This window comes from Brienomyrus brachyistius, chromosome 3, assembly GCF_023856365.1.
Source record: "Brienomyrus brachyistius isolate T26 chromosome 3, BBRACH_0.4, whole genome shotgun sequence".
Taxonomy (NCBI): Eukaryota; Metazoa; Chordata; class Actinopteri; order Osteoglossiformes; family Mormyridae; genus Brienomyrus; species Brienomyrus brachyistius.
Genome location: NC_064535.1, coordinates 35761731 through 35788798, shown reverse-complemented (window position 1 = coordinate 35788798; position 27068 = coordinate 35761731). Strand labels below are relative to the sequence as shown.

The window sequence follows — 27068 nt, the reverse complement described above, 5'->3', positions numbered from 1 at the left end:
AGGTCCCCATTGTGACCTCTGCTCCCTTGGAGGTGGTGGGTATGGATTTTTTAACATTGGGTCGACCCTGTGATTACCAGAACCTGCTGGTTGTGACTGACCTGTTTTCCAGATTTGCGTGGGCGATTCCCACCAAGGACCAGACTGCACGCACGGTTGCACAAGCCCTTTGGCATACTGTCATACAGCCATTCAGTTGCCCACAGCGCTTCCATTCTGATCAGGGGGCCAATTTCGAGTCTGAATTGGTGGCAGAGTTGTGCAGGTATTATGGATGTAGGAAGAGTAGGACTAGTCCTTATCACCCTCAGGGTAATGGGACCTGCGAACGTTTTAACCAGACTCTTTTAAACCTGTTGGGTACGCTAAATGAAGAGCGACAGAGCAGGTGGGTGGAAGCTTTGCCAGAGTTGGTGAAGGCTTATAACACTACTGTCCATGCATCCACAGGTTTCACCCCTCATTATGTCATGTTTGGCACCCAGGCGCGGCTCCCGTTGGATTTAGTGTTAGGAACGTGGACCGGGCAGGAGCAGGTGTCTGTAGAGGGGTGGGTACAGCAGCATCACCAGCGGTTGGCCAGGGCCTATCAGAAAGTGATTGAGCATTCTGCCAGGGCCAGTGATCACCAGGTACAGTTTCATTCCAAGAAGGTGCAGGGGGAGCCCCTCTTACCTGGGGAAAGGGTGCTGATACGTACCTTTAGGAAGATGGGGCTGGGTAAACTTGCTAATCGGTGGGAAAGAACCCCTTGTGTGGTGGTAGGGCAATTACCGTCTGGGATTCCAGTCTACCAGGTGAGGCCGGAAGGCAGAGATGGGCCTTTAAGGACAGTGCATAGGAACCGATTACGTACCTGTAAGTTTACTCCGAAGCCAGTGGTGGAGCCTCAGGTTGAGCCACCACGTTCTCAGGAGGGACCCAGGTGGATGGGGTGGCCCTGTTGGGGTGCCCCGTATTTGCCCAATGGGCTAGCTCCTGGGTATAGGCGGGAGTATTCCCAAGGACCAGGAAGTAGTGTTGGTGGGGGTGTGGAAACAGTACGCAGGTCACAGCGGGCTAATTTTGGAAAGAAACCAGTGCGGTATACCTGAAGGCATGCTATGGTGTATGATTGATGCATGGTGTGTTTTTTTGGGGAAGTTTTAATGTACCACTGGGAGCAGGCTCGAGGACGTGCCTATGAAAAAGTAGGGAGGAGTGTCACGTGGGTATTACGGGCATGTAGGTTTTGTTTATATCCTTGTGCCTTTGGTACGTCAGCCGGGATCGCGGGACTAATTAATTGCCTTGACAATTGCGGCGTTGGAATAATGGTTGGGAAAGTGAAGGGGGAGGATCGCATTACAGAAAAGGCACCCTGGAAGTTAGGACAAGAGACCCGGAGGAGAGACCGGAAAAAGGCGCACCAGGGAGTGGACAGAAGAAACACCGGACGAGGCATCGGGAGAAGACGCACCGGAGAGTGGACCGGGGAGCCGATACTGGAGAGCGGAGCACCCCGAGTGGCGATCGCGTCTCGAGACGCTCTGTCGGGGAAGGAGTCGCTGGGACGCCGGAGCGGGGGAGAGTAACTGGGCATTCCCCCCGCAGCGAGTTAAGTGAAAACTCTGCTCGCTTGGACAGAGCCAAATATCGGGTCGGCGTCGGATCTGGGGTCTGGTTTAGGCTGATGTAGTGGCGGGTGTTCGAAACCAGGTTATCGATCCTCCCTGTAGTGGGTACCGTGATATGGTGTCGTTTGTAGTGGGTGTGTACGGGTGTTTCGATTTGTGTGTGTGATTATTGCGGTGCCCTGTGGGGGTGATAAGTGTGCGGTAGTGTGCCTTTGTCGCGATACTCTCGGTATCCCTATACGGCGATTGTGGGTCGTGCTGTGGTAGAATCTGTTTGCTCGCCTTGTGTTTGTGTCACCCTTATAGGCTGGGGCGGACGGAACCGGGCTTGTGGGGATCATCTTTTGCACGGACATCGCCTGGCCCCGCTGATCTGACAGTGGGCCCTGAACGGACTAAAATTTTATGACGTTTTTGTATGCCATCGGCTAGCCTTGGCGTTTTAAAGTGTGTTTTTACTTTTTATGTAAAATAAATTGGTAAAATACAAACCATCGGGTGTTTGGGTGTCTGTGGAGCAACTCATACCAGCACAACCAGTTGGAACCAAATTGGAGGGTCCTGGTGCCCTATGGTAACATTTATACCATCCTGCGCCTTCTAACGCTCACAAGTTCTTTCGAGCACATTGCCAGCTATGCGCTCTGGAGGACCGTAAGAAGTCTAACGCCTCTACATTGCTATTGAATAAATACATGACTGATGGAATACGCACCGGATGACCAGCTAATACTTGTGAGCTGTTTTGTTTTTTTTTTTACCTTATTTATACATGTTGCAATTTAATACTAAAGCTGGGAAAATTATGTTATTTGGCTTTGAATTTACTGACAGCGATGCACTGGTCACTGTGTCGTGGTTTTTGCCTTAGAGCCGAACATGAGTCCGGAGTCACTTGCGTAGAATTCAAAGTCAGTCTTTTAACAGCGGTGTTTCTGCCTGGACTTTCTGCATAAGTGTGTCCCATGGTCAGTTACACTGATTTTTATACACTTTCCATATCAAGATATTTGTCACAGGGTGTCCCAAGCCACCGTAAAACAACTTACAACCGCTCGATTTAAACAAACATAATCAAAGCCAAAGCGAACTTTATTGTCATCTCAGCTATATACATGTATACAGTGAGACGTGACGACGTGGCTCCAGTTCTTACAGTACAAACAGGCACAGAGAATAAACATATATTAATAAACTATACACATAAATATAAACATAAACTCTAAGCAAACGAGGAAATTGTGCAATTATTTACGGAGGTGTTCAGAATATGTGCAAGTGTCACGATCGGCACAAGGAAGCAGGCGAAGGAAGCCGTGGATACGAAAAAGGGTTTCATTTGCGGGGTAACACTCTAGACGACCGGATGATGACACAGGTATTACAACAGCAGAGAAACATATTTCAATACTGGAATGTAATTTCGTGTGCATATATGTGCAAATGATTAGCAGCAGTTTAATATGATACAAGGACGGTATTTTTAGAAAAGTGCAATTTTGCACAGTTGATTTTGTGCATGTAGCAGCATGTGTATTTTAACACAGTGATGTGTAAAGTGCAACTATGCCCTGAGTATAGAAGGCATTCCGGACACCTTCCTGATATCGTGCTCTATCCCATCTACTGTAGCTCAGAACAGCCTCAGTTTCTCATGGTACAAACTCAGCAGTGTAGGCAAAACGTTCCTCTGGGGTTCTGGCAACTGACTCCAGTGCTCCCCACAGTGGTGCTGAGTCAGCTGGAGGTGACGTGGGTGGCACGGGACAGACGGGAAACCGCATAGCCGGAAAAGTCCACCACTACAGCAGTTCTATTCAAAGGCACATCAGAATTTTCCCTCTCTTACGCAATCAAAAGCTAGGCTGTTTTAAGCCACAACAGCCTTGCTTAATGCTGCAGTGGGATTGACACAAAAATTATTTTGGTACCATACTTTTCATAGAGTTCACTCTGTGAGTCAGGTTCAAGGACATAGCTGGTATGCTTAATGTCTTTAAACTTAGTGTAGAAATATAAAGTATAGCAGTGTCAGGGTCCGTGCCAGTTCATCCCTGCCCTACATGTCTTGTCACTTATGGCCAGCAGATGTCGCTGCTTACCCTGCTGTTCCCCCCTCTGATGTGTAGCGCTAGTCCCTAGTGTGTCTTCCTTGCTCCCTGGGCTGCTGTGTATCTTAGAAGGTTGTGCATGTGGTTCTGAGACTGAAACCTACTGGTCAGGGGTTTGAGGCTTGTCAGAGATCAGTCCTCAGCCATTTTGTTTGTGTATTAATTTTCTTTTTTCCCTAGTGTTTTTATTAGTTGTTTCCCTATTTTGGTTTGTTCTGCTTGTGTCCTGTTTAACTATGGTCCTAGTCTTTCAGCCTCTATATCATCTTCCCTAATTTCTAGGGCTAAGTGGTTGATGTTTTCTAGTTTTGGTGTTGGTTAGAGTTCCCTTGTTCAATGCTTATTTATTGTACTTCTCCCTGTTGCTTTTTTCCCTGCTCCTTTGTTCATTGGTTAATGTTGTGATTATCCTCACCTGCCCTTTGTTAGTCCTCGTTATCTTTGTATTTCGGTGCTTGCTCTTTATAACATTTGTAACCTGAAGCCTGTTCCCTTGTCTATTTACTCTGTGGTTTCTTTAGTTATTTTTCCTAATAAACTTCATTTATGTTGGATCGGCACTGTGGACCGTTTTTCTGCCTGTGCCATGCCCCAGGTTGACTGAGGTGAAATTCCATGGGTCACACTTGCGGATCTAGAACAGTTGTTTTAGGTTAGCAGTGAGGTTGGGGCTCAGGTCTACACACCCATAATTAATAATTACAAAATCTAAAACAAGTCTGTAGTGCATTGGAAGGGAGACTGGAAGCGCTGGTACATTTCTCGTGACTGGCTGCACAAGTCAGGCTCACTGTATAAGAGAACCGTCACTATTAGCAGAAACCGAAAGCATCGTGAAAGTCGACATAAAAGCATTTCCAGTTTGAAAACAAGATTTTTATTTTTTATAGCATTGCAATAAAAAAGAATTAATGACGCAATACAGCTGTATGTTAAAAAGGACATTTCTTCTCTTAATGGAGAGAATTTGTACCTCAGTGTCACTCAGTTCAAGGAATAATGACCCTATATGTCACATACTTCTAAAAGCAGAGATTTTATTGGTTATAGTGTTTATTGCCCCCCCCGTACACCTGCTACTCATTAACCATTTTGGAACATAAAACACTTGCACCTTATATTTTATATATATCATTTCACCACAAAATCTGACTTGAAAAAGACAACACAAAATTCAATCATCTATAAATCAATAGAAACAAATTCTTTCTATACAAGCTCTGCAATGATTTTATGAAATAAAAGCATGTGCTACTGTTAAAGTGATCAATAGGTCCATTATTTTGCTATTACATTAAAGAGGCTGAATAACACAATTTCCAGGGAAGAATAAAAAAAGTATTTTTTAAAAGTATTTTTTGCACGTCACAAGTCATGCCCATAAATACAAGCATAGTTTCGCAAAAACTATGGACAGAAAGACGATGAAAATGCCTGTTTTAAAGAGGTTTATGAAAACGTGCTCTACTGACTTGCTATGAGCATGATCATCCTCTTTGTCACACAAAGCTTTCATCTTTCTCCTATCCTGTTCGTCTCGCAGGATCCTCATTTCTGGGGAGTCAAGCGGCTGGACCTAGCCATGGGGACGCCTACATAACACCTGGCTGCGGCAGATGGATACCCATTTCCGGAGGGTGGGCCTGGACCGTGTGTCGGCCGGGGGGATCGCCGGCCGGGATCCCGAGGAGTTTCGCCGTGTGGTGGGTGCGGAAATGAGCTGCACCAGCGCATGCTCCCCAACCTGACCTGACCTGACCTGCTCAAAAGCACTTTGTATTGGTTTTAAAGTTGTTTCGACACACTGAAGATGACCCTTCTTATCTGACATTTGCAGAACACATTTAAAGATTTCCTGAAGTACCGTCATGAGGGGCTCAAACAGAATAAACTTCCTTGTCTGTACCTCGCCTACTTTCGCTATCCCAGCTAGATCGGTCAAAACCCTGACAGCATTCCTGAACTTCTCCTGGACATCAGCTATATCAAGGCGCTGCTGTGTGACGTCTTCTATGGTTCTTCGTAACACATCCAAACTGGTGTTAACTTGAGAAATCTCCTGTTTCTTCTGGTTGATCTTTGTCTGACAGTCAGAAACACTCTGTGCAGAACTTGTCAGTTGATGTTCCAAGTTTTCAACTTCCCTCTGAGCTTGATTTTTGGCATTTTTCCTGCCATTCAGACTTTTCTGGTAGACCCAGTACAGGCCACCTCCTGTAAAAGAAATATATTTTATATATATATGTAGACAATATAACTAGCCAGTCCATCAAATCATAGTGGGAAGACTATAAGGGAGAAGACAGGCAACAAGCTCATTGCCAGTTATAGAAAAGTCCAGGTTTTTATCTCAGGCACTGAACAAAATCCCACACCTGCGTCTCCCTTGTGCTCCTCAGCACTCCTGCTCCCCAAAACAGTCCCTCCTCCTTCCCATTGGTCACATGCTTCTGTTCACAGCTGTAAGGACATAAACCTTATAGGTCCTGCAGGCCCCATCTCTGATCAGCTTGCATCAGTCTATTTCAGAGCTCCAAGAAAAGGGTCCGTTGGCCCAGGCAAGACTGGACTCCACTCATCAGACCACCCCTTTTAAGGAAGGCAAAGGCCTGCTGGCTCCTGAGAGACTGGATAGAAATAACTGGAGCAGCACAGAAAAAGCAATACCTCTCACCCCCAGAGTGACCAGAGCCCTGCAGCCAATCCACAGCAACAACAGCTGCCAGTCACCTTTTCCACTATAAACAGGATAACTCACCACACATAGATGTTAGGGACAAATACACACATGTTTGGTCTCGTTTGAATAGGCATGAGACGAGGAGTATTATACTCTCAGATTTAAGGCAGTATAGCTTTCCCTAAGAGAAATATAGAAACTTCGGCTAAACCCACCAAACTGAGAGAGCCTCTCACATGGTAGAACAAGAGAATTACAACCGCCCCCTAAAGTGATCTGATTGGTTGGGGACTTGAAAACCAAGGTCAGCAATGCCCCTAAAATTAACCATTGACTGAAATTGGTCAGTCTTCAGAGACATGCCATCACCTGGGTTGGATACTTAAGGAAGGGCCTCAGAAGAAGTCGGGGAGTCACTCTGTAATCAGAGCTCCCACAGAGAACTGGGCGAAAGTCCATCTGTAGTCAGATACTTTCCGCAGAACTTTGTGCACTCTCAGTTGAGGAATGTGATTGTTTAATATTGTATTTGTCCTAATGTATTTAAGAGTATGTGGCCACATGTCAATGATTGTATATTGTAGTATGTTTAATAGATGTTGTTTTGATTACTTTATGACTGTCTGATTTGCTAACTTCTTTATAAACTTTCCAGATTGGACTTCTATCCTGATTAGGACTAAAGTGGTAAATACTATTTTGCAGCCTCTGGGTTAAATCCCCTTTATCCGGGTCCCAAACTCGACTGCCCAAGTTAAGTTAGGTGGATACCAAAACTACACCTCTGGAGTTCGCACACGCTCAGTTACGGGCCGACGTAACTTCTGAGGTCAACACAAGCTGATGAAAGGTACCGGTCTACCCTCTGAGGGGCGTACAAACTATGTTCCTAGGCACCGGGCATAGTCCCTGAGACGTTCACAAGGTAAGATAACGGGTAGCATCGGCGGAGTCCCTGAGTGGAGTCCAAAGTAAACCTCGTATAAACTACCGCTACGAAACGTGCACCTTCACTGCCGCTGAGGTTGACACATGTTATGATATGGGCTGCCCCCGGCTGAGCCCCTGAGGTGGACGTACGTGTGGTTTGGGTAAACATCGACTTAATCTCCGAGGCACCCACAAGCTCAGTAATTGGCAGACACTGAGCCTTTGGGGAATTATATAGGTCGAGGGACCCAAATAATCAGAGGCTGACATTGTCTTAAATGGTGGCGATTTCCGTACCTCTAAGACAAACCCTGTGGAACAAGCCCACGGATCGCCCTGTCGGCCGAGGCGAATCTGGCGGACTCCTTCGTCAGGGGTAAATTAGAGTTGGTAATATAAAGGAGAGTCCCGAAGTAATCCAAACAGCATAAATGTCATGACTACAATATACTGAAATGAGGTCTTTAATAAAATGGAGTCAGATATGTGTTTAAAAGAATATTTTATATATTAAAAAGGGTAAGTAATTCCCAGGAGTGCTCGGAAGGACCAGTACGCATTCACAGCCTTTGGCTGTGCCATTGGATTCCGCCATTGGGCCAGTTTGTTTATAGGTGAAGAATTGAGGGCAAGCGAGCTACACTCCATCTAGACACGTAGTGTAAAACAGGAATAGATCGGAGACCGTAGAAATCCGGTGGTGGAGAGAAGTTAGCAAATAAACATGGATAATCAGGGATATGGCAGTGGAGAGGCTGATGAGGAGCTGATGGGAGCACTAGCAGTGTGCCTTAAAGATACTCTGGTTCGCCTGCATGGTAAAGGCTTAGGGCTGAGTTGGAATAACAGCCAGATCCTATATTGGCATAATAGCGAAGGGCAGAAGCTCTGGTCCAAGTCTAAGTATCGGGACCTTCCCGCCGCATTTGTGTATTTGCTGCGCCGTAATGATCTTACTGCACTAGCAGATAAAGAGCGGACTTTACAGGTGATACACAGCCTAGAAACTTCACGATCAGAGGAGTTAAAAAGACTGCACAGGTTGATAGTTTTGCATATGAAAACGTCAGGGTGAAGATATGGGAAACCCAAATAGCTAAGTTGGAAGATAAACTCCGGCGGAAGCATAATTATACATCCGCATTAGAGAATTATTGCGGCAATGCTGGGTTCCCAGTGGCCGCCATTCGGCAGGCAGTAACCGGGTCTAGAGACTCCAACCCACATTACGATAGTGAGGATGAGGAATTGCTGCATTAACTAATAAAACTCGTGACATGTCTGTGACAGACATCTGTGGGGATTGCCAGTCAGAGGGGGAATCCAGTGAGATCTCCAAGTCCCTCTAGTGACGCTCATTATCGGCCCCATAGACCTGGAGAGCCAAAAAGCCGGAGTCCCGTAAGGACCCGGATAAGGACAGGCACTCTTCCCGAAAATCCGTCAGAGTAGCGGTTCTCAAAACAATGAGGGATGCAGACAATGATGTTATGGCGATTAGTCGTCCCTTAACATGTGACGAGTGTGCAAGACACAGAGAGGTGGTTGGCAAGATGCCCAGACAAGGCCCAATTCAGCCATACTGGGACAAACTCATGCTACAGCCTTCAGTGTACAATCTAGAAGCCCGGGATGTGTGGCAAATAGTTTTGCTTACGATTCCCGAAGAGCTGTGGCCCAAATTGACCTAATGTCAGGGGATATTATAATAAAACAGAATGGGGATGCTGAGGAAGATGTGTTTAGCCGACTCAGGGACGCGCTGCTTCACCTGAGGGAACCCACACATATAGCGTGGCATAAAATATTGGAGATTAAGCAGGCTACTAAAGAGCCATTTGAAGCTTTTGTGGAGTGCATGTGGGTGTCCTTTAAAGAACACTCGGGGATGGAGGAAGCGCACCGCGATCAGGAAGTGTTAATACAGCTCCTGAAGAATAATGCAGGCCCTCACATCCAACAAGCAATGATCCATGGTGGGGATCCACCAGAAAGTACGTATAGGGCATTAGTGGGTTGGGCAGGCAAAACAGAAAACCAGATGAGATTGAGCAAAACTCGGACGATAGCCGCAACTCAGTGGATAACCGAAGGGAATAGGCCAGATCTACAGAAATCCCTAGAATGGTGTAAACTTTGTCAAGAGGCAAGCCATAATACAGAGGACTGCTATAAAGTGAGAAAGAGAAGGCAAATATGTTGTACCCGAAGCATAACGAAAACCCATAATCAAATTGTGCCACGAATATACGCATGTATCAGCCAGTAAAACGTTACAGATACAACGGTATTTCTGGTGGCCAGCAATGGGATCAGACGTGGACGCATGGTGCAAGTCATGTCATGTGTGTGCCATCATTAACCAAGGAAAACCAGAGCGTACTGAATTACATAGAGCAGATCCACCACGGGGCCCCTGGGAGGAATTGGATTGGAACGGATTTCATTGGCCCGCTACCCAGTGCCAAAGGGGGGTACCGGTATTGCCTTATAATAATTGATAAATTCTCAAAACGGGTAGAAGTCATACCCACAAGTAATAATACCGCAACTACAGTGGCACGGTGCTAGCGAACCAAATCATCCCATTATGGGGGACACCAACAAATTGAATCTGATCAGGGTACCCATTTCACAGGACAGGTAGTAAGATGTTGAACATCCAGCAGATGCTCCATGTCCCATACAGACCCCAGAGTTCTGGGATAGTCGAGCGAGTAAATCACACAATCAAGAAAGGCATTGCAAAGCAGATAGCACAATGCCACAACCAATGGATGGATGTACTACCCACAGCCCTAACGGTGCTACGAGCAACCCCTTCAAAAGCAACAGGCATTACTCCATATGAGCTAATGACCAGACGAGTGATGAGCTTGCCAATTGACCCAGAAATATCCCCTGCAGATTTAGGACCACGTGGTTAAGCAACAAACAGTGTTGCTCCAACTGCAAGAACACTTGAAGGCACTCCAAGCGTCAGCAGCCATCAAACAACAACAATCAGATCGAGCTAATGATGTGCAGTTCAACCCAAATTCTGAGACCAAGTTCTCATCAGGCGATATGATAATGGTACGGGTCTTCGTAAAAGAAAATGCTTTTGCCCCACGATGGCATGGACCATATGCAACAGCTGGGTGGCTATAACTATCACAGGGAAGTTAAAGTGGCACCACATGTCCCATTACAAAGCAACCCAAGATTCAATGACAAAATAACCTTGTCTATATTCCTACAGTATTTCCCATAACAAGCTCACAACTGCAATTCCATGGACCCCAGACGTAAGAGAGGTGTCTAACCAGACATGCCTCAAGCTGGGGCAGAGAGTCCAGTTGAAGCACAGCTCAGAATGCGGAAGATGGGTGTGGAGACACATGGAGGGGCCATACACATCTCACGAGACATAATTACAGGACTCAGTTATATGGCCCCCTGGAGTAGCTCCGGAATCAAATTGTGCCACACAGATTTGCTGTAAGACAGGATCCACCTATCTTCCTTATTTAAATATAACTGGATACCTCAGCATCTCTTCAGGATCCCATAATCTCACAGCCTGGTATAAACTTAAGGATATACCAGACGCAACTCAAGGAAAGTTATATCCCATGCATAAACAGAAAAACGATGGGCTAGACCCGAAGAAGTGGTATAACACTCGGGATCTAGAACCAGCGAAGTATTGGTGCACACACTCAGTAACCAACAACACCACTAGTATACACTATACAGAGTTGTTCTTCAATCTGCAGTAACCTCCCCTCCAGGGAAAATCAGCATACTCAAGACTTTCATATGGACCAGCCGGAGAGAAGGGACTTACTGTATGGGGCAGTGCCAAAGCAGCAGGATTGACTACACCAGCCCTCAGAACTGCTCATGGACAGCACATCACTGCTTCAACCTCACCACATGTGGGTACCATAAGCCCAACCGATGCCCTACGGTATATCCTGCTCCTTTTGGTGGACTCATCAAAGGCAACCTAAACAAAACTGTAATACATGATGTTAATTTAGTAATGGCACATGTAACGTATAATATTTCAAACCTGTTACCTCTGGATCTAAAACATTGTAATGGCGAAGATAAGATGTATACCTGGTTACAAACGCGACTCGAGGACTTAGTCTCTGATAACAAGAGCCGGCTTGCTATTCAAGTGTTGCATAAGCGACTCAAACGAGATTTAATTGCAGACATAACCGGACTGTTTGGGTCAGGGTATTCCATCATAAACAGTTATAGAATAGCAAGACAATCCCATTGTCACGCCCACACAGGCGGGAACCACCGGGTGTGCGAGGTTAAGGGTAGTGACCGAAAGTACAAATACAGCCAAGTCACACCAGCACAGCGCGAAGTATTGAGCAGATGTTTTCTAGCCTTGCTGAGCGTTATCTTGTCTATCGTCTCCCTTTTATTCCCCGCCTGCTCCGTTTACCTTGTGTTCACTCCTTACCTGCCTCCCTTTCCTTCTCCAGACCCGCTCCCGATCCTGACCCGTCTTCCCAGCCGAGCCCGGCACATCTCGTTCCCACTTCCCCGTGTGGTCTCGTCTCGTGCTTATCTGTAGGACTGACTTCCTGGCTACCGACTTCTCTGCCCATCCCTGAACCTCGCCAATCCCCACCTGTGCTTTTGCCTTGCTAGCGCAAATAAACCTAGCGCTGGTTTGCACCTCTGGATCCTTGTCTTTCTGTCCTGGGTTACCTGACACCCAGTATACAACCTGGGTGGCTAATCAAGTAGCCACCGGCTTCAAACACCTCTCGAATAGCAATGAGAACCTCATCAAAGCAGTAAAATCAGAAGCTCAAACCCTTCGAACAATTAGCGCAGCCCTCTTTAACCAGACACAATTCCACGAGCGTGATGTAGCCTGTCGCACATATGCGCAAGATTTGTTTACAGCAAGGCAGGAAATATTGGACCTACGTCTTAAAAAAAAAACTCCAAGGCATGCTCTTAATGACCTGATTGGCAAACTTGAATTAGAGAAATGGATGAAATCATATATAAGAGGAACTCTGAAATATTCAGAATTACTAACCTTTTTAATGATGCATACTGGTACTAAATGTGTTGGTTCTGTACAAAAGGCCCCCCGATTGTTAAGTATTTAGTAATTGAAATTCTTATATAGCTGGTTTCATTAATCCATTTATAATGTTACATGGGAGCAGCCATTAGTTTATTGTTGCCATGGTTGTACGTGGGCACGCATGGCGCGAATTTGTTGCGGTCTCCATTTTATTTCGTTCAGTAAAAGTTAGTAGTGGGGCTTACTGCGAGTGCCAGTGCATTATGTTTGTGTGTGTAAGTGACTAAAGGGTTAGAGAAATATTGAGTGTAGGCATCTTTGTATTTGCGCCTTATAGAAGTGGTTATCTGTAATTGTAAGCACTCGTTCTGTTATAATGGGTAAAGTAATTAGTAAATGCGCTTCTTTCGCATTGCGAAATACAATCGTATGTAAAACGTGAGTTCATGTATATAATCTCTGTTAACGTTTAAATGGGGAGGGATTATAATTGTATAACGTTGGGCATATTATACAGTGCAATACTGTGTTAGTATAATTAAGTTTAGCGTGCAGGTTCGATTGTAACAGAGAGATTGCTATGTCCAGGTATGGTTGTAAGTTGACATTTTCATGGGCAGTTGCTGAGTGTACACTGAAGTAGAGTGGCCCCTACTTTCTGCCCGAACATGTATGAGAGGAGCTGAGCCATCCTTCGGCACTCCGCCTATGGCCAATCGACTGAATAGGATGATGAGTGAACTTCAGGTCATGAAGGACGCCATGGTAACCAAAGGTCACCATCCTGCGCAGGTGAGATCACCAGTCTGCACAGCTTTCCGTGGCTCCCCCCTCCCTAAAGACTGGCGAGAAAGTCCAGGTCATCAGTCCTTGATGTCATCCATACCCGTGCAGCATCCACCACAGTTGGGCCCCACGCCACCTCCCCTAGTATCTAAGTATTCTGTGCTTCACCTAACCCAGCCTCGTCCCTTTAAGGATCACTTTCAGCCAGAGTATCAGTTTAGCCCCCAACAGTACCCCTCAGGCATCCCAAGGTCGCAGCCACCACCATTACAGCCTTCCAGCCAACACCTCATGCCTGAAACAGCTTATCATGGGCCACGTCCAACGATTCCTAACCTTACAACCCGGGATCCCAGTGAGTTTGCCCGTCTTAAGATCACCCTGGAAAACCTTCTACCAATAGAGGGAACAGAGCTATTTAAGTACCAGGTTTTAGTTGACCACTTAAAACTGGAGGAGGCAAAGTTGGTGGCCGATGCCTATCTCCATTCCACTACTCCTTACTCCGACACTATGATCGCTCTAAATGACAAGTTTGGTCAACCGCATCAGATGGCGCTAAAGAAAATTGCTTCCGTAATGGACTCTCCAGATGTCAGACGTGGAGATGCAGCTGCCTTTGAGAGGTTTGTGCTCCAGGTCCAGTCACTGGTGGGAATGCTGAAGACTTTAGGCCCAGAGGGAGAGGCTGAGCTGCAGTGTCGCTCACAGGTGGCCCGCCTTCTCAGCAAATTACCACCTGAGCAGAGAGCAGAGTTCCGGCGTTGTATGTTCAGGCGTTCTGGAACACACTACACCTTGACTGACCTTTCAGATTGGCTGAAGTATGAGTCCTGGTGTCAAGATGTTGATGGACAGCTACCTTCCAAGGGGACCAAAGGTAGACCTGTGTTCAAGGGTGACAGACAATCAAACAAGCGGCTTGCCACAGTCCTCCATGGGGCTAAAGACAGCCTTGGTAAGGAAGAAGCCACCACTCATAGCAGCCTTATTAAGAAAAACCAAAGCAAACTATACTGTGCATTCTGTGATAAATCGGAAAATCACCTCAGTCAGTGCACGAAGATTTCCAAGTTAACTAAAGACCAGTTAACCATGAGGATAAAGATGAATAGGAGATGTTGGCGCTGCGCACGGTCCCACCAGGCAGCACAATGTGACCTCAAGAAACCTTGCGGTCTGTGTCAAGGAAGACATCTACGGGTTTTACATGAGGTCAACGTCAGGGCCTCAAAGGGAGCGGTGAAGCCTATTGTGGAGGGGGACTCGGGCTTCAAGGAATACCTGAAGGTCTCCCACTACGCACCATCAGGCAAGATGTACAAACCATCAGTGGCACCTCAGTGTCCTTATCCATCTCTCCATTTGCAAGACCAAAGACTAGTTTCTCCATAACAGACGCTTTCACAGCAACCCGCATTAATTTAGCAGAGCATACATACCCCATGGAGCTGCTTCAGAAGAAGTACAGACACCTGATTGGCCTGCTAATAAGGTCATTCAAGAATGTCAGACCATTACTGCTGATTGGGAGTGATCATCCATACCTCATAACTCCTATTGAACCTGTCAGGCTAGGCTCTCCAGGTGGGCCAGCAGCTATCCGTACCTGACTAGGCTGGACACTCCAAGGCCCTGCAAAGCTGGTCCGTCAGCTCATCCAGCCACAACAGTGTCTCATGACCTCCGTGGCCCCCCAAGTGAATGAGCTGATGAATCACATAGAGAGATTATGGCAGCTGGACACCATTCCATTTAGGAGTGAAAAGTTAGTGACCCGCTCCAAGCAGGATCTTGAAGCCATCAGCATCCTTAAATCCAAGACTACCCGTGTAGAACTGAACGGTATACTTCGATACGCAACCCCACTGCTCCGGCGGAAGAACATGCCCCGCCTCCAAGCACCCAGGGAAGCTGTTATGCCAAGCCTGGGAAGCATAGAGAGGAGACTCAGTAGGGACCCTGAGAAAGCCACTGCCTACAAGGAAGAGATGGAGAAGCTCATAAAGGCAGGGTCAGTGTTGAAGGTTGGCCCAATGATGTTAGGAGAAGAGGGGGAGTCATGGTATATACCCCACCACATGGTTAGCCACAATGGTAAGAACCGGCTAATATTTAACTGCTCTTACCAGTATCGAGGGCAGAGTTTGAATGAGTACCAGCTGCCAGGTCCAACATTGGGAGCATCACTTCTTGGAGTCCTTTTGCGCTTCCGTGAGCATGCGGTAGCTGTCAGCAGAGATATCAAGGGCATGTTTCATCAGGTTCGCCTCATCCCTGAGAATTACTGCCTTCTGCGGTTTGTGTGGCGCAATCTGCATCAACATGAACCTCCCGAAGTATATGAATGGCGAGTGCTGCCCTTTGGCACAACATGTAGCCCTTGCTGTGCAGTGTTTGCCCTACAGCATCATGTAGCTAACCACAGTCATCCAGATGAAGAGGTGAGGCACTCCGTTGAGAGATGTTTCTATGTTGATAATTGTTTACAAAGCCTACCCACCATTGAGGAAGCCAGGCAGTTAGTGGATGTTAGGTTGAAGAAACTGTTATTAATCATTTGTTATCATTTCTGTATAATCAGCAATGAGTGTAAATATGTATATACATTATTTTGTTTTCCTTTACCTTCATACTTTAGATTATATTAGTTTACACGTATCCTGAGCACGTGTTTAAATAGTTGTCCACCTGAGTAAAACCAGAACTTCTTCTTACTCTCACAGTCCTTTCTTTGTTCTCACTCCAAGACCCCTGCCCCCCATTGACTATAAATAAAGGTGTCAAGGCGAACCACCCTTTGTAACACATTCCTTTGTAGCCTAGCATGCAGAGAGTGTGGTTACCCTTGTGCAAGTAAAACTCTAAGTGTGTTGTCTCGTAATTAATGGTGTGTACAGAGTTGGAGTGGAAAGCCTGTCGCTTTCTCCAACATGTACTGTACTGTAGTTTGGTCCTGTGTGCAGAGTTGGAGTGGAAAGCCTGACGCTTTCTCCAACAGTGGACAAGTTTCGAGACCTCCTAATTTCAGCAGGAATTGAACTGCGTCAGTGGGCTAGCAATGAGCCAGCTGTCATAAGTCACCTTGCTGAAGAAATGAGGTCAGACACAGTTGAGCTCTGGCTGGCTCAATACCGGTCAGATGCTCCAGAGTCAACCTTAGGGCTTAGCTGGCACTTTCAGACCGACCTCCTCGGTTACAAGTATCGTCATGTGGATTATGGGGCCCCGACCATGCGGAATATTTATAAAGTCCTAGCCAGCCAGTACGATCCCTTAGGGTTCATCCTGCCCTACACCACCCAGGCCAAATTGCTAATCAGGCATCTCTGGGACAAGCAGAGGGGTTGGGATGAACCCCTGCTACTGCAAGACCTCCTGCAGCAGTGGACGGATTGGGAGGAAGAGCTTCAAGTCCTGCCCCAAGTCCTCCTTCCGCGACCGTACTTACCCAAGGACATACCCCCACTGAACACTAGCAGGGAGATGCACATCTTCTGTGATGTGTCTGAGCAGGCTTACGGTGCGGTGGCCTATCTGCGAACACTGTGTCAGGATGGTGGTGTGCACCTAGCATTCCTTTTTGCGCGCTCCAGGGTCGCCCCTAAGCGTCTACATTCCATGCCTCGGTTAGAACTTTGTGCTGCACTCATCAGAGCTCAACTCTCCAAATTACTCGAGAAGGAGCTTACCTTGGAAGTCACCCGGACTATCCTGTGGTCAGATTCCACCACAGTGTTGACTTGGCTGAAATCTGAGTCATGTCGTTTCAAGGTTTTCGTGGGTACACGTGTGGCGGAAATACAGGACCTCACCGAGCAGTCTGCCTGGCGATATGTAGGCAAGTAATCCCGCCGACGACGTCACCCGCGGCAAGATGCTGAGGGACCTGATAGGGCCTAATAGATGGACCCATGGACACCCTTTCCTCCTCCTGAGTCCAGAATCATGGCCAGTATACCCAGTGGTAAGCCAAGGGGATGACATTTCAGAGCTCCGTAAGACTGCCTTCTGTGGCCTTGTCTCCCTTGCACCAAACTTGCCGAGTACTTGGAAGGAACTCTTGCAGGTCACAGCGGAGGAGTTGCATGGGGCGGCCAACCAAAGTGATTACCCATTAGCTAAAGCTTACCACGAGGCAGAGGAGCTGATCCTACGGAGAGCCCAGCAGGAGTGTTTCTCGGAGGAGCTTTGTTTGCTGAAGGCCGGGAAGTCCATTCCCTCGAGTAGTAGACTGCTGACCTTATCCCCCGAGCTGGATGAAACCGGAGAGCTTATACGTGTTGGTGGACGGCCCCGACGATCTGAGGACCTTGAGCTGACAACACAGCATCCAGTAGTTCTTGACCCATCTCACCCAGTCACCAGGCTCTTAATACAGGATTATGATAGCCGTTTGTGCCACCCAGGCCCAGAACGGGTCTTTGCTGAAATCCGGCAGTCTTTCTGGATCTTGAGAGGGCGTGAAGCCATCCATCGTTATCAGCGCACCTGTACTGACTGCCGTAGATGGAAGGCTAGGCCTGCTGTACCAAAGATGGCAGACCTCCCATTAGCTCGTCTGAGGCTCTTTAAGCCTGCCTTTTATTCCTCTGGGATGGATTGCTTTGGGCCACTGGAAGTAAAGTGGGGGCGTCGTACTGAAAATAGATAGGGGATAATATTTAAGTGTCTCACCACAAGAGCTGTACATCTGGACCTGTTGATTAACATGGATACGGATTCTTTCCTCATGGCCCTCAGGAGATTCATCGCCCGGAGAGGAACACCAGCTGAGCTGTTTTCTGATCAGGGAACAAACTTCCGAGGAGGGGAGAGGGAACTTCGTGAGGCCTTTGCAGCATTATCTCCTGACTTACAGCAACACCTGGCAAAGCAGAAAATCCTCTTCCACTTTAACCCTCCAGCCGCTCCACATTTCGGAGGGGTATGGGAGCGGGAGATCCGGTCCATTAAGGCGGCTCTGATCACTACAGTTGGGGCTCAGCCTGTCCCAGAAGAAGTCTTTCGGACAGCGCTCATAGAGGTCGAAGCGATCTTTAACTCGAAGCCCCTTGGTTATGTTCCATCAGATGTGAACGATCTGGACCCAGTAACTCCCAATGTGCTGCTGATGGGGCGGCCTGATGGATCTCTACCTCAAGTCGTTTATCCAGAAGGAGAAATCCTATGTCGACGCCGATGGAGACACTCCCAGATATTCGCTGATCGCTTCTGGGCTTGTTTCATCCGGTTGTATCTTCCCAGCCTACAAATCCGCCAGAAGTGGCATACTACACCAGCTGACCTTGCGGACGATTCTGTGGTGATGATAGTAGATCCACAGATGCCACGAGCTCTTTGGCTCTTTGGCTAAGACCCATCACAGCCCTGATGGTCACGTTAGGTCTGCTGATGTGAAAGTCAAGGGCCGAGTATACACCCGACCTGTCGTCAGACTAGTACTTCTCCCAGCTCTACCTCCGGGAGAAGAGGACAACGCTACGCCTTCAACTCCATGAGGACTTTGGGGGACTTTGGGCCCTTTGTTAGGAGTAAATGTATTGTATACATTTGGGGGCGGCTGTACAAAAGGAAGTATTTAGTAATTGAAATTCTTATTTAGCTGGTTTTGTTAATCCATTTATAATGTTACATGGGAGCAGCCATTAGTTTATTGTTTCCATGGTAGTACGTGGGCACGCATGGCGCGAACTTGTTGCGGTCTCCATTTTATTTCCGTTCAGTAAAAGTTAGTAGCGGGGCTTACTGCGAGTGCCAGTGCATAATGTTTGTGTGCGTAAGTGACTAAAGGGTAAGAGAAATATTGAGTTTAGGCATCTTTGTATTTGCGCCTTATAGAAGTGGTTATCTGTAATTGTAAGCACTCGTTCTGTTATAATGGGTAAAGTAATTAGTAAATGCGCTTCTTTCGCATTGCAAAATACAATCGTATGTAAAACGTGAGTTCATGTATATAATCTCTGTTAACGTTTAAATGGGGAGGGATTATAATTGTATAAAGTTGGGCATATTATACAGTGCAATACTGTGTTAGTATAATTAAGTTTAGCGTGCAGGTTCGATTGTAACAGAGAGATTGCTATGTCCAGGTATGGTTGTAAGCTGACATTTTTATGGGCAGTTGCTGAGTGTACACTTACCATATACTTTTGTTTCTTTTAGACGACACACACACCACACATCCATACACACCCAAGCACCTACATCAGCACCTGTGTATATGAGACCTGGAGAAAGGATGTTGCACTGGAATTAAAGTAATAAATAAACATTCATCAGGATCCATGGGCCTTAAGTGGTGTTCTGGCCGGCACTCTGGGATATACATGACTAGAAATCAGACCCAGCAACTTGGGATAGTGATCGTAACAGCAGTCTCCACTTCAGTTGTACAGGATTCTTTGTAACCTTTTCTTTAAGTAATCCAGGCCAGGTATGGCCTAATTCGACTACCATACGATCCCTGGGAACCATAGTAAAAGACCAGGTAATTAAGTGGGACCATCGTATGGGATGCATGACTCTGAAAGGGACTGAAACCTTAGTTAATACTCGTGCCTGTTGCCACGAGACCACGCATATCATATCATTTGCACCTGCAACACTTCAGCCCTTTTCACATAACGACACAAAACTCATCAACATACACTCACTACATGGACACGCAGAAGCAGTTCAAGTCTCACATACACAATGGTGTGTTGTCAGTGAAATGGACTCATTCATCTATGAAGGCCTTACCTGCCCTGCAAATCACACTTTCTGCCTGGAGGTAACCGATGACTTCACCATGGGTCACATCAACATTCTGGGGAGAGTACCATTAGATGTTGATGTCTCCCCATGGTGGGACGACACCTTTTATGATGAAGACACGCGAACCATGACCGAAACCATGGATTTAGTTCAACAGGTCATTCTACAGATTGACTACCACCTCCATCAGGCGCAGGTGCCGGCCAATTTAACAAAGAAAACTGTACATATCCTGACCAGCGCATCCACACGTTCAGCGCAGTATATCTGCTTATGGTGGGACTGGATGTTTCGGATATGCGTTATCGCCAGTGGCTTTATCTTCATCATCACCAGACTCCAATTCTGCTACCTCCGACATCACATCAAGATTCTCAAAACATCTACCAAAAACGCCTTCATCCCTAGCCCTCTCCAGGTACAACCCGTACAGAGGTTGGAGACTTCTGGGACCTAGGAAATGACCCCTCTGGGACAATGGTCTGCCCCAAGGGGCCAAGGGGGGAACTGTAAGGACATAAAACTTATAGGTCTGCAGGCCCCAACACTGATCAGCCTGTATCAGTCTATTTCAGAACTCCAAGAAAAGGATCTTCTGGCCCAAGAGAAATATAGAAACTTCGGCTAAACCCACCAAACTGAGAGAGCCTCTCACATGGTACAACAAGGGAATTACGACCGCTTCCTAAAGTGATCTGATTGGTTGGGGACTTGAAAACCAAGATCAGCAATGCCCCTAAAATTAACCATTGACCGAAATTGGTCAGTCTTCAGAGACATGCCATCACCTGGTTTGGATACTTAAGGAAGGGCCTCAGAAGATGTCGGAGAGTCACTCTGTAATCAGAGCTCCCACAGAGAACTGCGCGAAAGTCCATCTGTAGTCAGATACTTTCCGCAGAACTTTGTGCACTCTCAGCTGAGGAATGTGATTGTTTAGTATTGTATTTGTCCTAATGTATTTAAGAGTATGTGGCCTCATGCCAATGATTGTATGTTGCGGTATGTTTAATAAATGTTGTTTTGATTACTTTATGACTGTCTGATTTGCTAACTTCTTTATAAACTTTCCAGATTGGACTTCTATCCTGATTAGGACTAAAGTGGTAAAATACTATCTTGCAGCCTCTGGGTTAAATCCCCTTTATCCGGGTCCCAAACTCGACTGCCCAGGTTAAGTTAGGTGGATACCAAAACTGCACCTCTAGAGTTCGCACAAGCTCAGTTACGGGCCGAAGTAACCTCTGAGGTCAACACAAGCTGATGAAAGGTACCGGTCTACCCTCTGAGGGGCGTACAAACTATGTTCCTAGGCACCAGGCATAGTCCCTGAGACGTCCACAAGGTAAGATAACGGGTAGCATCTGCGGAGTCCCTGAGACGAGCCCAAAGTAAACCTCGTACAAACTACCGCTACGAAACGTGCGCCTTCACTGCCGCTGAGGTTGACACATGTTATGATATGGGCTGCCCCCGGCTGAGCCCCTGAGGTGGACGTACGTGTGGTTTGGGTAAACATCGGCTTAATCTCCGAGGCACCCACAAGCTCAGTAATTGGCAGACACTGAACCTTTGGGTAATTATATAGGTCGAGGGACCCGAATAATCAGAGGCTGACATTGTCTTAAATGATGGCGATTTCCATACCTCTAAGACAAACCCTGTGGAACAAGCCCACGGATCGCCCTGTCAGCCGAGGCGAATCTGGTGGACTCCTTCGTCAGGGGTAAATTAGAGTTGGTAATATAAAGGAGAGTCCCGAAGTAATCCAAACAGCATAAACGTCATGACTACAATATACTGAAATGAGGTCTTTAATAAAATGGAATCAGATATGTGTTTAAAAGAATATTTTATATATTAAAAATGGTAAGTAATTCCCAGGAGCGCTCGAAAGGACCAACACACATTCACAGCCTTCGGCTGTGCCATTGGATTCCGCCACTGGGCCAGTGGGCGGTTCCCTACAATGTCCTTAAATCCTTAAACTGCACAATACATCACCGACTTTAAACAACTGAATTCTTTCAGTCACTTTTAAGTCCAATAAAGTTGTACTTTGTAACCTACGTACCATGACTTTTTAAAATTTGTTTAATGATTTTTTTTTTGTTTAACAAGCTGTAGTTGATTGTTCTTGTTCAACCCCCCTCCCCCCAACCCAACATTTTTTTATCTTTTGAAATCATGCTGATTTTGGTGGTTTAATCATTCATTTAACCAGTGAACTCAATAACTCAAAAGTGAACTTAAACGTTGTGCAAGTAAAAATGGCCAAACACTAGAAAACAGGACAGCACCCGTCTTACTGAACCTGCAAAGTGTCACGATCGCGGACAAAGCGGCCGATTGTCGGACAGGCGAGCGAGCAAAGAGCAGGCAGGCAAGCGAGATACGGGGAAAACGGGTCTTTAATCGGGGAAACGGAGCGGGTAGAGCGGGACGGAACACAGGCATTGACAAACATCAATGACGGACAGGGCAATCAGATGAGACTGACTTAAATAAGACATGACTAATCAAAATAAGCAGACACAGATGGAGACGATCAGGGAAGAACACGTGGGTAATCAGGGGGCGTGGCACACACGAGGAGCGGACGAGCCAGGCATGACACAAAGTCTGTGTTTGTTTGTTTTTACATTCTTATGAAATATCTGGAGATTTGCTTCAGGCAAAAAAATGCACTAAACCCTTCAGAAAAAATGCTGACGCAAGCCTTCATAAGATTCACAATAATAATAATAATAATAATAACAGATACTTTATTACTCCCCGTGGGGAAATTGTCTTTACGCCTCCCTCACCTTGCTCTTTGTAGAGTAATTTGCCTGTTGAGAGCTGCCACCTGTAGCGGCGCCCCGGGAGCTGGGGGTTAAGGGCCTTGCTCAAGGACCCGCAGACGTGCTGAGACTGGGTTTGAAGCCTTTCACAGCCTATGATTGAATATGGGTAAATTCAACTGGTTTCAACTGGTGTCACCCAGCATAAAATAAATGTGCTGAGACTGCAGATTGTGATTAATGACTGTTTAAACCATTCCTTAACCAAAAAATTACATTGTACATATTAAAATGAATGTACAGTGGATGTAAAAACATACCCCTGTTAAAATGCCAGGGTTTCGTGATATTATAAAAATGACACCACGATAAATCATTTCAAAGTTTGACCTATAACTGTCACACATCGAAGGAACGGAGCAGGAGTGCTGGGAGTCAGGGAAACGAGGGATTTATTCAGTGAGAACTTAAGCAAGAACACGGAATAACACACAGAGCTGACGTCAAAGACCGGACTGGGGAAACCTACTCTGACGCGGACTTACTGTAAATACTCAACAGCAATTAACACGACCTGAAACAGCTGATAACACAGGGATTCCACACGGGGTAGATGAGGGGGCGTGGCACACAGGAGGATCGGAAACAATCAGAAAGCAGCAGTTTCTGCTAAATGCCTCCCCGGGGCCAGAGTTTCTGACATCGAGGCGACATTGGACTCCCACTCCAGCAATGGAGTCTCCATCTTGACTGTTCACGCTGGAACTAACGACATAAAGTCCTGACAATCCGAGGTATTAAAGAGGAGCTTCAGCTCTATGTGGGCAAAAGCTAAAACAAAATGTTGGACTCTAATTGTCTCTGGTCCCTTAGCAATTCTCTATTGAGCGGATGTAACCTATAGCAGGCTACTCTCCTTAAACCACTGGTTAGAGACTTGGTGTGCGTCTCAAAACATTGACTTTCTTGATAATTGGGAGTTTTTCTGGGAACGGCCTGGTTTTTATAAACGGGACAGTCTTCATGCTACCTGGAGAGGATCATTCATGTTATCCCAAAACATGGCAAGTAAATGACCTCCCTGACTGATAGCAGCCCCCAGGCCTCAGTCCTGCAACCTTAAATCGAAGGCTGTTCTTACAGCCTTAACTTAATGTCAATCCCATTAATGACTGAATGAGCCGCAACACAAATGTGAACAAAATCCATTTCATGAATGATACACAGTCATTCTGTGGATGAAATTGATTCTGTGGAACCAGTAAATGCATTTCCTCTTTTGCTGAGTCACAAAAGATACCACAAAAATGCATGTCGTCTTTTGCTGAGTCAGTAGGTGTGCCTGTGGGGGGAGTAGTACCTTCCAATGACCAGAAGTGTGGGTGCCGGTTTTGACCCGTGTTATTACGTTTAACTTGAACTAAAATATAATGAAAATATAAAGAATTCCTGGACTCAGGCTTTTTCTTGTTGTATGTAATCATTAGTGTTGCTATTTCTAATTAGAATTTTATTATTTTTAAGCCAAGCCAATGAAAAGGCTCGGCCCGATTCCCTCCAAAGGCTGTGTTACTGTGCCATTTTCCCCTGAATGGTTCCGATCAGACGCCCTGGGCAGCCTGCGTGCAAAACACAACAATAAAATGGTGAATATGCTCATACTGGCAGAGACATGGACATCGTGTCTGGTGCCACTTTGCATCAGATGCTGAATTGGGCCCTTTACCTTAAATGACATTGGGAATATTATTTGGTAAACTTGGGTTTCTTCTACTCATAAAAATGGATACATTCACCCAAAAAAAGTGAGTGAACATATATAAAAATCAGGCACACGGGGAGGGGAACGACCCTCACTGCAGCGTCTTGTCGGAAAACCCCCCACGAAGGGAATGAGAAGACAAAGCAAGAACAGAAGTACAGACCAGCAACACTGACCAAACTAGCAGGCACAGGACCCGAGAGCAATTAAATACACAGTTAACACAAGAATCTAACACACGACATCTAGGAGTAATTAACCAGGAGGCAGGGAGGCGAGGTGAAATAGGCTCCAGGCCTAGCTTGTTAGGGCTCGTTAGGGGCCATGCCTGGGAGGAGGTCTGGGGCCAATGCTGACAGGAGGGGCAGGGCGTGCCGCTTATATGAACTGTAGGGGTTTTTTTAATATGGAAGTCCTTGGAGCAATTTGAGTCATTGGCCTAATGGTGAGATCACTCTACCGATCATGGGATTTGAACCAGCAACATTCTGATTCCTACCCGACAAAGCTGCCCCACCCTGCCCAACATTTTTTTATTCTTTTTTTGGTCAGTGCATAAGCCAAATCCCTGTTAAAACTAAACCGCATAGACCAGCATGATTTCCATGCTGGTCTCTGATGGTTTGGTGTTGGTGTAGCTGCACAACATATGCCGGTATAACCAGAACGCTTTATACTGGTCATGCTCGTAACCAGCTATGCTGCCCTATAATGTTTTTTTTCTGCAAGGATATGTTCTATTTTTGATGTCTTATAAGTTGTCCGGCATCCAGTGGTTTTCCCGTAAATATCACAGAAACGAAACAATAATCGTGATTTACAGTTTTCCTGTTTGGTTTTAAAACAGAAATACACGAAGCCTGTTTTTTTCTTTCTTTCTTTTCCTGATTTTCTTTTTTTCCGTTGTAATTTTGAAACAGAAAAACCAAGAAACGCCGCTGTTTTCTTTCGCTTTGGTTTTTGAAAAATGGACGGTATACGGATTTAGATATTGTGTATTTCATGTTAGTTTACTGCATTTTAACAGTAAAACGGGATGACACTGGTACTGCCTTCTTTGCCTCGGTGTGAGTTATTCAGTTATTCGTGAGACGCCAGTGTTTGCATGGGACTTGTATCTTGAAAGATAGACATGCCTGTATCACAGATGATTAGGTGAAAGATACGTTTGTTTGAATCCTGGTAAACTTTTACGAGACCGTTATCCTCTCATGTTCCGATGTAGGCGACCATTCACACAGACGACTGTAAATGTGAAAACCCTGGAGACACACAGCCTCTGCAGCCTCCGCTCCTGCCTGCTACTGTAAGCGCATCGCATCGGACCGTAAAGCGCCAGCAGAAGCGGAGGATCCGGCTACTGGCTGGTTGTTAGACAAAAAAAAATAAAGTAAGAAGTGTGAGAAATAAAGTCGCCATTTCCCGAAATAAATCCGAAATAGCTAGAAATATAGACTGAATACTGAGAAATAAAGTCGAACTTCCCTATAGATGTATAATAGCGCCCTCCAGCGTTTGCAACAGTCATTATTACAAAGAAAACATGGAGAGCCAACTTTGGACTGATGTTAACATGAAAACAGGGACAAGTCTGCAATGCTCTTAATACGCTTATAAAACAGTAATAGCACCATTTATTGTTGATCCGTAAAGCAGTGTGTTTGCATGAAATAACCATATATGGTGTTTGTGTGCATGAACGAATAATCAATGCATGTGAGAGGTGGGGGTGCAGGGGGCGGGACAGAGAGGGCAGAGAATAATAGCTGCTCACGACAACCGCAGAGATCACAAAGTCTGAGACAGAAAGGCTTGGAAGCTGCAAGTACCTGCAAGTATTTGTTCTGATTACTGCATCACCAGGTAAGTATGCAAATTTACATGGTAAATTTCCCAGATTATTTTACATGAACAGTGTAACAGGTATGCAAGAGAAACTTGTCTAACATTTAATAATAAAAATACGTAATCTAAGCTTGCATAAACGTCGTTGGCTGTCTGGTAGTTAAAACACCGATAGCAGAAAAGAGTATTTTAAGCAGGCCCAGGGCCACATTTACACTAAAACCAGCCACCCATTTATACACCAAATAGCTGGTACAGTTTTGGACAAGGGGGGTTGGATGGATGTAATATAATAATCAGACAGTTACATAACTACAAAATAGAGTGCTTAAATCTTCTCTTCTTGATTCATTAAAATCTGCATAATCTGTGCTATCATTACAGAAAAATGTATGAAAGCCATAATCTATAAAGAACCATAGATACCTTCATAATGCTTTATAATGGTCAGTATAAGATTTAATAAAGCATTACAGCATCTTCTTTTGACAGTTATAAGACATAGTAGTATTAATTATAATACTTCATAAATCCCAATTAAGCTGTCATCTATCATGCACTGTAGATACTTTCATAATGCATTATAATTATCGGCATAAGCGTTAAAGAGGCTTTGTACTGCCTTATGAAGGATCTACAGTATAGGCCATTATAGATGAGAGCTTTATAAATCATCCATAATGCTTAACAAACAGATATAATGTTTTATGCCTTATTATAAATGTTCATAGCCATGCTTATAACGT

The 27068-nt window shown here is 45.8% G+C and overlaps 4 protein-coding genes across 12 annotated transcripts in view; 3 read left to right on the top strand and 1 right to left on the bottom strand.

Annotated features, from left to right (window-relative positions):
• The window catches only part of LOC125739311 (uncharacterized), a 117641-nt gene that overhangs the window by 67122 nt on the left and 23451 nt on the right, over positions 1-27068 (bottom strand). The window lies entirely within an intron of this gene.
• LOC125739323 (uncharacterized) overlaps positions 1-27068 on the top strand; it is a 112392-nt gene that overhangs the window by 81012 nt on the left and 4312 nt on the right. The window lies entirely within an intron of this gene.
• Positions 11365-20884, top strand: LOC125738561 (uncharacterized). The gene is made up of 8 exons (XM_049007695.1): positions 11365-11605; positions 12063-12427; positions 13726-13939; positions 13988-14131; positions 14363-14485; positions 14791-15187; positions 17917-18265; positions 19511-20884. The coding sequence occupies exons 1-8, from the start codon at positions 11365-11367 to the stop codon at positions 20387-20389; spliced, it is 2712 nt and encodes a 903-aa protein (XP_048863652.1). The 3' UTR covers positions 20390-20884.
• Positions 26255-27068, top strand: part of LOC125739316 (uncharacterized) — a 68366-nt gene continuing 67552 nt past the window's right edge. Inside the window, exon 1 of the mRNA XM_049009309.1 lies at positions 26255-26340. The gene's annotated coding sequence lies outside the window, so the exon portion shown is untranslated. The remainder of the gene's footprint in view (positions 26341-27068) is intronic.

Bases quoted from the DNA above. Each gene is read 5' to 3' on its own strand.
- LOC125738561 (XM_049007695.1), top strand. From the start codon at position 11,365: ATGGCACATGTAACGTATAATATTTCAAACCTGTTACCTCTGGATCTA. The intron at 14,132-14,362 runs GTAAGGAAGAAG...GTCTGTGTCAAG, and splicing joins TGGGGCTAAAGACAGCCTTG to GAAGACATCTACGGGTTTTA. The intron at 18,266-19,510 runs GTAACTCCCAAT...ATACATGACTAG, and splicing joins ATGTGAACGATCTGGACCCA to AAATCAGACCCAGCAACTTG.